Here is an 11,400-nt window from a genome sequence, read left to right as displayed (position 1 = left end):
TCTGAGACAATTTTATTTTAATGGGCATGACAGACACGTGTCACCGCTTCAAGAGTCTCCTGTCCTGTAGCACCGGTACATGTGAATGGGCTGAGATTACAGCATAACACAAGGGGACCGAGGGGCAGGGTGGTGGGGGGCAGGAATGCCATCCAAAATGCTGTAAGGAAACATTGTTCACGAAGGACCATGTCTAGAGATGGCATTCCTAGAGAGCCAGAGTTGGAAAGTATAACGAAGTAGAACAGGTACCCAACTGTACTGAGCTAACTGTAACTGAATTAAAGAAAGAAACCAATACCTCTATCCTGGCAGGGAGAGAGGAAGTGCCGTGCACAGCCCATGGCCACACCTCCATGGCCCTTTTACGTGTTGCTGTAGGTTAAAGTGTCCACTAGGACCACAAGTGGATTTTAATTAGATCCCAAAAAAGCCAATGGGTGGGATGGATTTTGAAGTAGAGAAAGGTTGAAGGTAGCGTAGGGAGAGGATATAATTTTCCTGGACAGTAATTCAACAAAGGCTCTAAGCACATCCAGCCTCCACTCCCACCTGCAATAAAAGCAGCAATCAAGATTTTCCTCACAGGGCCTGGATGCTTTGTGACCACTGCTTGATGTACAGAGATGAACAAGTTTCCACTAACACTTTAGGGTAACAATATTTACACACGAGGCAGAGGAGACAGCAGAAATAAAGTTGCCAATTATTAAAAATCAGTTTTTTGAACATCTATATTTTTCAAAGGGCCAGTTTTCCAAATTTACAAGAACCTATTTCTTTGAACTATTTATAAAAATTACAGGAATTCATTCTGGGTGGAATAGTTTTAATATCTGTGTCAGAAATGTTTTGGCAATCCTCTTAAATAGAATCTTCCACTCTTCTTTTCTTTTTTATTCTCACCCGAGGACATGTTCATTGATTTTTTAAAATATATTTTTATTTATTTCAGAGAGGAAGGAAGAGGGAGAGAGAGATAGAAACATCAATGATGAGAGAGAATCATTGATCAGCTGCCTCCTGCAAGCCCCCCACTGGGGATAGAGCCCACAAGCTGGGCATGTGTCCATGACCAGAATCGAACCTGGGACCTTTCAATTTACAGGCCGACACTCTATCCACTGAGCCACACTGGCTAGGGCATGTTCATGGATTTTTAAAGAAAGAGAAAGGGAGGGAGGGAGAGAGAGAGAGAGAAACATCAATGTGAGAGAAACATCGATCAGCTGCCTCAGGTAACAAAATGGTGAGTTTATAAGGTTCATTGCATGTCACAATACATTTTAAGTGAAGCAATTCACATACTTGGCTGAGATACAGTCCTATTCTGCGGGAGGCCAGGGAGACAGGATAAGATGTGGGGATACTTGATGAATTTTAAATGCACAGAAATACATTAAACATGTTATTTTGGTGGTATAAAGTTGAAGGTGCTTTTCATTTTCTCATTTATACTTACCTGCATTTTCTAATTCCATGAGAGACATGTGCTAGTTGCATAATAAAAACAAAATAGAAAAATATAGCCTTATCCATTTTAAACAGTTCTCACCTAGAGGTAGGCAACAGAATCTCCTGTGGAACTTACACACACACACACACACACATCAGGATCTTTGGGTGTGGAACTGAGGCAGGTGCACTTTAGTATGTTTCATAGGGGGCTCTGAACAGACCCCGGGGTTAAGAATTATTGGCTTTTAGAAACATCACGATATTGTATCGCTGTCAAAAAGCACAAAGCTGACTCTCAACTCTTCGTTCAAACTCTCCCGTAACATATTAAATTGCTATTGTGGTTTGAAGAACAGCGAGGTAGGAAGCACTCTGCTATGCAAAGCCTGGATCAGAGTTTAGTGGAGAAGTCAAAAGGAGGGCAAAGTAACATGGAGGCAGCAGGAAGAAAACATGTGCCAGTGAATTTACTGTCAAATATCTCAGTTTTAAACGAATCGCCATTTTCAATAAAGCCAAAGGCAAAAGAGCGCTCACTAAGCAGGGACTTTGCTGTCTATGGCTGTCGGCACCACGCCCTGAAGAGCTTCGTTCATATGTTCCCTGACCTTCTCCTTTCCCACTTGAACAAGGTTAAACATTCCAAAGCCATTGTAGGTTTTAAGCAAACAAAAATGCACACTCAGCTGACCGTTCTCTATCCTGAAGATTCCTTCTAAACCCTGACTTCTAATAACGCTCACTTGTTGGTGGAACAAATCCGTTGCAATCATACCTTTGCTGCTTCCACCATGCGAGCAGTGGAGTCCGCCAAGAGTTTTGCAGCGGCCAGGAGCTTCTTTGAATTCTCCATGTCGATCTCGGCTTCTGCATCTGACCTCATGGCGTTGACAAGGTCTGAGGTAGCCTGGGCCAGGACCCGCGCCTGGCGCACCATCTCACCTAGAGGGTGGGATTGAGGATAAGGTCTGTTTGTCTGCTTTCTAAAGCTCGGGGTGAAACTTCTGGAGTCAGTCTTGTCTCTACTCCACTGGTGAGAAGAATGGAGAGAAATAAGCCCCTGCGATTCTTAAGGATTGTAGCCAAATTACACCCAACATCGAAAATAGTCCCTGTGGATATAGGACTATATGCCCAAAACACAGCCAAGTTCGATCTTTAACTCTGAGAAATCAAAATGACATAAGCATCCAAAAAGGAGCTCTTTGTAAAGTGAAGGCAGGGAACAAAATTATGTGGATTTATTGTGTGCATTCACATTTACTGAATACTTACACAGAAAATGTTATTTACCTCCTGTCAAGAACTGCTTACACAAAAGCTCCTATAACAAATTCTTGGAGTAAGTGCATAAAAAACAGTTTCAAATTTTGACTTAATTTGCATGCCACCTGACACCAGATAAGTAATATCACATCGTCTATGTCATTTGGCTCTCGCTAAGAGGAAGCACTGACCCCCGTTTCATGCCCAAATGCTAAGATTTGCCTTGGCTCAGTTTTCCTTATCCATTTTCCCTTTGCTTACCCTCTTCTTCTCAATACTTGTTTTGATCTTGTTACTGGCAATTGTTTGATTTTATTGTACCTGTGATTTTATTGAAATCCATTTCAACTCCCTTATGGAAGTGGGAGGAATATAGAGTCAACATTAACCAAAGAACTTACATGTATCTATGCATGACCCATGGACAGACAATAGTGTGGTGCAGGCCTGTGGAGGGGGTGGGAGCGGGGTGGAGGGAATCAGTGGGGGAATAAAAGGATACACGTGTAATACTTTCAACAATGAAGATAAATTTAAAAATATTTTTAAAATCCAGATTACACACACAAAAAAATCTTACCTAATAATAGACAAACATGTAAATTGACCGTACCTCTGCTACGCCCACAGCCAATCAGGAGCGAGTATGCAAATTAACCTGACAAAGATGGCAGGTTAATTTGCATATACAGGCATGGAGCTGCTGGGAGGGGCGGGATGCCTGCTATGTGGGGAGGGTGGCGGAGGGAGCTACAGGAGCGGTGCTCTGGCTGGGATCGAGGACTTGCAGGCTCCTGGGCGGCTGGGAGTGAAGCCAGGGGAAGGAAGGCCTATTCTTGCATGAATATCATGCAACAGGCCTCTAGTAAAAATAAATAAAACTATTGAAATGTAAGGGATTTCTTTCTCTTCCTAAGGTCATTGGAGAAGAATGCCGAAGTACTGTACTGTTAAAGGTAAAAGTGCTTTCAGGAAAATAAAAATGTGCTAAATTCAAGATGTCTTGGATTTGGATCCTGGGACAATAGTAAAACAACAACACCAGAGGAAAAACTGGTGAAATCCAGGGGTTTAGTTAACAGTAATACACCAGTGCTGAAATTCGGGCTCTGACAAATATGTCCCAGGTGAGGGAGAGGCTGAAAATGCAAGAAACTGGGAGGGCAGATGAGAACTCTGCATTACTCTGCAGTCTCTGTAAACCTAAAAGTCTTCCAAAATAAAAGGTTTGTTAAAACAGACAAACAAAAATAACAAAAAAGTCCAAATGTGTGGAGCAATGCTAGGCAGGTGAACAGTTTCGGGTCGGCTGGTGTGAGTAATTTCAGCAGGCTCCACGCTGTAGGGGCTGGCCCTGGTTGCCTGGTACTTGGCCTTGGGATGACTAAGGCAGAGAATATTGCTTCCTGGCCATTTAGAGGAGGCGTGGCTCAGGATACAGAAAAGTGCAAGGTAATTTTCTTTAAAAAATACTCGTTATAAACTATTGCTCTGCATTGATGCAGAAGTAGGAAAACAGACCTCTTACAAAAAAACTAGTAGGGTTAAAAATTGTGGGATCTTTCTGGAAAGAAATTTCATAGATACATTTAAAATAAAATAAAAATGTATATAGCTATAGGCCCAGCATTCCACTGATAGGAATTTACCCTAAATATACTGCCCCCTGCCCCCCTCCCACCCCCAAGTAAACCAAAATACTAAAAAGAAAGAGGGAGTTATACATGCCAACGTATACATGACTAGGAAGAATAAAAACAAATTGCTAAATGGTTAGTTCTGGAGATTTAGATGGGACAGTGATGGGCTAGGTCTGGGGAGACATACTTTTGAACAAATAGACTGAAAAGGTACACTGTACTGTATATTTTATAATTTTCTGTATATAATGATGTTTGCCATCTTAAGAAAATACCTTTCTGGATGGAAAGAAGCTGCCCCTCCTGGGCTGGAGCATGCCTTTGCTATGCAAGCTACCCAGTCCCGAGCCACGCCTCCTCTAAACGGCCAGGAAGCAATATTCTCTGCCTTAGTCATCCCAGGGCCCAGTACCAGTAATTTCAGCCCCTACAGCATGGAGCCTGCTGAAATTACTCACACCAGCCAACCCGAAACTGTTCACCCTGCCTCGCATTGCCTTCCCCACGGAAACCCCAATAAAGGCCTTCACTGAAACTCTCCCCTCAATCCTGTCTTTTGCCGCCTGATGAACCCCTGACCTTGTGTGGCACATGGTGACTTCCTCTCAGAGACCAGAGTATAGTAAACTTCCAGCAAGATTCTTTTTTTTTTTTATCCTCACCCAAGAATATTTTTTTCCATTGATGTTTTAGAGAGAGGGGAAGGGAGGGAGAGGAGTGGGGAGAGAGAGAAACATCGATTGGTTGCCTGCCACACACATCCCGATCGGGGCCGGGAATTGAACCCATGACCCTTTGGTCCACAGGCCAATGCTCTAACCACTGAGACAAACCAGCCAAGGCATAGCAAGATTCATTCTTGCTTCCTCCATCTCCAACGCGGACATTTGTAGAAAAGGGACATACTATGAAATGTAAATAATTTCTTAAAAGCCAAGTTAACTGTAAATCTTTAGGTGTTGCTACGGATGGGCACATTAGGAGCCTTCCACTCTTTCCCAGGCTCAGAGAGGAAGGCTCTGATTGAGGGTGATGAGAACTTGCCCTTGCCAGGCACCCAGGCGGCCGTCACCTGCCTTCCTCCCCATCATCACTATCAGGGAACCCAACTGCCCTCCCCCCCAGCCCAGCCCCTCACCAGCATCGCCCATGGAGCTGAAGATGCTCTCGGTGACACACATGATGGTGTCGGTGGCCTGGTCGTAGCGGCCGATGGGCTCGCCTCGGCTGGCAAACTGTCGCACGTGCTGCAGGAGATCGTGCAGGGCCTGGCTGACCACGCTGGCCGCTGCGCTGACTTGCTTCAGGAGCTCGCTGTCATCTGTGGCTGCCTGGCAGGCGCGGACGCAGTTCTCCACTGAGCGGTCCACAAGCTTCCCCGCTTCAATCAGCTGCTCCTGGCACACGGGGGAGCTGATGGTGGGGCTCACCACCTGCAGGGGGACGAGAGCGGGTCGGGGCACTGCGGGTCCTCTTGGCCCCCAGTGTGCACTAGCTTTGCACCAAGTCCCTTCCTGCCCTGGGCCTCGCTTCCTTAATTACAGGACCAGGAATTAAACTAAACCATCACTGCGGTTTCTCATATTCACTACCTCACTTTGCCTTTGTGATTTTAGACGCTGCTAATTTTTATCTTTGTTAGGGATCTACAACAATCCATACTACTGACTACTTTGAAAGACATTTCCAGTATTTACCAACTATGCCTCCTCCTTCAAGAAACCTCTAAATGGAGTCTTCTGAGCCAGGATAACAAGACAACCAAAAGAACTGTATTTCCTTTTCCAGAGGCACCTGGAACTCTGCTTCATGTTACTTTAAAGAACAGGGGATTCTGTCAGTACCTGTGGATATGAGGAGGGGGACCATCAAGGACACCTCTGACAGATGCTGCACATGCTCCCACAGCCTAGGGAAGGCCAGGCTGGGCCAGAGCACGGACCTGTCCTCTATGCGATGTCATCAAGTTGAGACACGGACACCTCCCACCTCCTCATGCATCATCTCATCAGATGGTGAGGTAGAAAGGGTATTTGAGGTCAGGCCCGAGTTAAAAAAAACCTCAGTTCTGCCATCTCCTGCTTCTGTGTAATAACATCTAAAGGCCTCAATTTCCTCTTCAGTGATCGGGGTGATGGTGATTAACGAGGCTAAGTACAGAGTGTGCGCGTTCTGACAACAACGACTTAAGACCTCACCACCCTCACTCCAACACTATGCAGAGTAGAAAGGGCCCCACAAACTCTGCAGTGACTTCTGGCCCCCTTTATAGTGCCGTACTGCACGGCGCAAGGACCTTTGTGTGCAGGTGTAAACAAGACGTGCTGACACGTCCAAATGGGAGACCCTAGAGGTGGCAGTTAGACACAGGAGGTACCTCTGCCCGGAGCCTTGAATAAAGAGCAAGTGATAGAAGCAGAATGGAGCAGTTTATGTAAAAATCCTATCACATCACCTAAAAAAAGACACCTGAAGCACTTAGTCTCGAACCATTTTAACAAATTTTGCCCCTGCTTCCCCCCTATGACTGGAGGCAGATAAGAGCATGTGACACTTCGCAGCGAGGGCCGGGGTGCGAGCCGGCTTACCTTGGCACAGGCCACCAGCTGGGAGGTGGAGAGGGCACACTGGGTGGCGGCGGCAATCACCCTGTTCTGCAGGACCGTGTCTTCGGCCACTTGGGCAACATTCTTTGCCTTTAGTACCAGCATGGCAGCAGCGTTGGCAACAGCTTTGGCCAAACTCATTAAAACGTCCTAAGAAAAAGAAATTAAAAAAAAACAAAACACACAAGTCATTCATTTTGTTTTTCTAATGACCCTTCAGGAAAATAAAATGTGGTGTCCGCTTAACCCTTTTATTAGAATTCCATTTGCCCTTCAGTACTTCAGAATAATACTTTTCCACTTATTTTTCTGAAATGTTAACTTATCTCTAGAGCTAGTTAAGGAAGGAGACTCACATCCTAATAACATATTCTCCTATACGTTCATTAAGTAACACAGGTTTACATCTAAAAGAGGTTAATTTGAGGAAACCGTTTTTATTATAACCACTGATTAACGTCCATGCACTTATCCCATACTGAGGAGTCACATCTCTTGAATGTGGTTGATGTGGTGAGTCAAACGACGCTGAAATGCATCCAGATGCCACAAATACTATGTGCTGTAGGAAAAATAGAATTCATGGCCTCCAGGTCACCATGCCCCACTGTAACTGGAAAATTCATTTTTTTTGGATTTCTACTTTGCACAAGGATCCAAGTGATCACCACAAATTCAGCCACAACGTTGCCTCCAGAGGGCAACGTTGGACATGCAGAGACAACACCTCCTTCCAGAGCTAAGGGATGCTCTGCACATAAGTTATTCTCAGTGACCCGTAGCCTTCTGCAGAGGGATTAAATCATTATGAAAAGTGGGCAGGGAGTCTACATAAATAAACTAGCTACAAGCTACATAGCTTCAGCTATGACCTCACTGAGGATGCAAGGAGCTGTGAGCCTTTAAAGACCAGCTTATGCTTCAACGCAACAAAAAGGCATTCTGCCTGCCGGACGGGAAATCCTTTGATTTCGGCCACCAGCTTTGTCACCCATCTGTGTGACCTGAAGACCAACCACCGTTACACTTCATTTACATCTTTGCTTTTAATATTGAAGGCAGTTTGTTTGGTTTGGAAATGCCTTCCCACACATATGAGCCATTTTTATTTTGAACAAACGTGTGAAGACGCCCCCAGAGGAGATGTGGTCAGAAGTCTTTATTAATTCATCAGATGATAATGAAAAGCACCTTTGATTCTGAATGCAAAGGGCACCCACAATCTTTACAACAATATTTCTTATGAGAAGATAAATTGGAAAGACTGTCCAACCTGCACAGTTTTACATAGAGCAAAGGCCATAGGCATTCCAGTCAAATCAGAAACCAAGTGCCAAGTAAGTGCACTTTAAAATTGACAAAGCCAAGCAGTCTTAAAAGAACAGTCCAGCCCAGTCTGTTTTAGGTCTCTGAAGTTTACTGACTGTCCAGGGAAAAACCAAAGCCCGTGGTGCCAAAAGTTGAAGATGCCTTTGGGATCTAGCTGTCACTTGTCTGCCGCAACTTTTAGAAACAGCTCCCGACACAGCCCCAAAAGTTACAGTTCTTGGACACCGATAGCTCAATGATCAGTGAAAACACAGCCTAAATGTCACAAATTATTAACAAGATTTAGGCTAACCACTTTCCAAAGGGTTGCGGTATTCCTTCCCTTGTTATGAATCCATCTTCGCACACAGAGACCAAGATTTGGTCCTGTAGACTCAGGATTATTCTAAAGGGCTTTGTTCGACTCATTTGCAGAAACCCTGTTCCTAGTGATTTTGTCCAAAAAAAAATACAGTTAGAAAAAGGATGTGATACTACAGCGATAGTTGCAGACAAGGCCTTTGTCGAACTTTTCAACAAGACCACTATCATGTAGCCCGTGTAAAATAAATCTTTGTTAAGTCTGGGAACATGTTGAGGACCCAAAGAAAAGCTCTGAGACCGGATCTCAAGAATCTGAAAACCAGAGTAAGAAATCCAACGTCAGGAAGCCCAGGGCTGCGCCTAACGAGAGGCTGCAGATCACCGCACGGGGGCCGGTGTTTACCCGGACGCCTTACAGAAACAGAGCGCTCCAGCCAGGCTTTCCTGGGAAGACAGCCTCCACAGGCCCGGGTCCTGAGCCTGAACCTGGACCTGCTGCCTAGCTCGTCTGAACAGAAACAAACATTAGGAAGCAGTTTGCATTTATAGGTGATGAAAATGCCGAAGGAAAAAAAGGCAGTCTTCAACGCACAAGGATGCCTGAGATGTCTTAAGGAAGGACTGTGACTTCCCTCTCAACCTTCCCAAACACTGTGGGGAAACAGTACTTTTGAGGAAAGTACATTGATCACTTCAAGATAATGAAGCCTAGAAAACCAAGCACGGAATCTCGCATTCACACAGTTCCTTAGTAAGGGTCTGCCTACGAAGAATTATCTGCTCTAATCCAAAAAGCAAAGGGCTCTTTGGGATCTGAGTAAGGAGAAGTCAGGATGGGGACACAATTAGCTTGGAGTTAGTGGGATATATGCCAGGAATGCTGGATTGTGGGTCTTACCTCCATCACGAGGTGAATGTTCGAGCACTGAGGTGTTACTGCAGGGTATGAATGAGTCCCATGGCTCCAGCACCACAGGTGTGGATGAGGAGGAGAAACAACACATGTGTGGATGGAATTGCATGTTTCGTAAATCACAAGATATATGGTCATGTCTTAGTGTAACGTGCATCTTGCGTTGATGAGATTTGGTAGTGCTAACTAAAATGGCATGCAAAACTGCCACCCAAGAAGCTAGAAACTTAAATGCCAGAGTAAAGCTGAATGATCTTTTTATTCTCAGTTCTGCAGAATTCCTGAACACTGAACTGGACATGGGATTTGGAGAAGGGCATCTTTCCAGAGGACCTGGGCTCGAACTGCAACCATTTAATTAAAATGTATTGATATACAGTTTGCAAAATTAAGATTTAAGAAGAGGAGAAAGAGGAGTGGAGGGCATCTGCCCGCGAGTATGTAAGAGAAGCTCATTCGAGCCCGAGGCTCCCAGCAGCAGGCCTCGGCACCTCATCTGTGGTGGCTGGCAATGGAGGCAGACAAGTGGAGATCCCATCTGAGCGGGCAGTACATCAAAGCAGCTGCAAACAGTGGCTACAGCTGTTCACCAGAGGACAGAGAGCACATGCCCATGGTATTGAAAATGAAGGGTGACAAAAAACCACTTCATCGCGTCTGTGGTTTTGGATGACACAGACTGACAATAGACGCACCTCTAAATATGAAGGAAAGCCTGTGCTGTGTGTGTGAATGCTCAGCACACTCGGTCACTCTCATATGTGGACTCTAGGGTAATTCAATTAAAAACTGCCCCCAGGCCCAGCCGGCGTGGCTCAGTGGTTGAGCGTCCACCAATGAACCAGGAGGTCACGGATCGATTCCTAGGCAGCCGATCAAGGATTCTTTATTATCATTGATGTTTCTATCTCTCTCTCCCTCTTCCTTCCTCTCTGAAATCAATAAAAATATATTTTAAGAAAACAACAACAACAAAAAATGCCTTCAAATAGATAAAACAAGATTGGCCATGAGTTGATAATTGGGAAGGCTGGGCGGTAGATACAAGGGAGTTCATGATATTATTCCCTTCACTTTTGTGTTTAAAAAATGTCAGTATATTGACCAATGAGAACAGTTAAGTAAGTGCTTTACAATGATGACTGTAAGTGATATGAGTTTTCCAATTAAAAAAATTAAATTAACACACAAACACCTCACCCCCAAGATAATCCACCCCAATCTTATTCTTGACAACACAAGGAAGATTTGGTTTTACATTACATTTTCCCTGTTTGGGTCTAGACCATCACGTAGGCTCCTTTCCAAGACTATGGGCTGCGAATATCTTACTTGGAATCGCTCATCAGTCTCATTCTCTCCGATCTGTCTCAGAAGATCCCCACTGGCCTGTCCAATGCTTCCAGCAGCCGTCAAAACCGTCTGTCGGGGCTATGAACAAAGAACACACATTGGTTGGAAGGAAAATGCACTTCCTGCGCGGTACCGACAGTCAGGCAGTGCCGGGAGGGAACCTGCAGGATGGGCAGTACTGCACCTAAATGAGTCTCCGGCTATCTGCCAGCCAGGAGACATAACGGCCTGGCCAAATCTGTGCGAGGAAGTGCCGGAGGCCTCACAAACAGGTGGATGGGTTCGAAACGTTCAACGACGGAGTCTTGTTCAGCTGGTAGGAAGGTGATTCATGCTTTATGGAATTTAGAGTGCAAAACCTGTCTCCCTTTTAAATGTGTGTTTGTCACATCTGTTCATTTCTGAGGTTGCATCTCATCAAGTACCTTGGGGGCAGGGAGGGAGAAGGGAGGCTTCCTACTAAGAGCTCAACTAGTCCTGAATGTTGAACCATCAGTTCCACACCCAGTTTAACAACTTGCAACCCCACCGC

General features: G+C 45.0%; 1 protein-coding gene across 1 annotated transcript in view; it reads right to left on the bottom strand.

The window, feature by feature from the left end:
* Positions 1-11,400, bottom strand: part of TLN2 (talin 2) — a 410,048-nt gene that overhangs the window by 128,242 nt on the left and 270,406 nt on the right. Inside the window, 5 exon segments of the mRNA XM_079767908.1 lie at positions 2,082-2,239; positions 2,242-2,400; positions 5,503-5,797; positions 6,953-7,120; positions 10,848-10,946. Coding sequence (XP_079624034.1) covers positions 2,082-2,239; positions 2,242-2,400; positions 5,503-5,797; positions 6,953-7,120; positions 10,848-10,946 — 879 coding nt within the window.

The sequence above is a fragment of the Cnephaeus nilssonii genome, assembly GCF_951640355.1.
Source record: "Cnephaeus nilssonii genome assembly, chromosome: 4".
Classification (NCBI taxonomy): domain Eukaryota; kingdom Metazoa; phylum Chordata; class Mammalia; order Chiroptera; family Vespertilionidae; genus Cnephaeus; species Cnephaeus nilssonii.
This window is presented reverse-complemented; position numbering and strand designations above follow the sequence as displayed.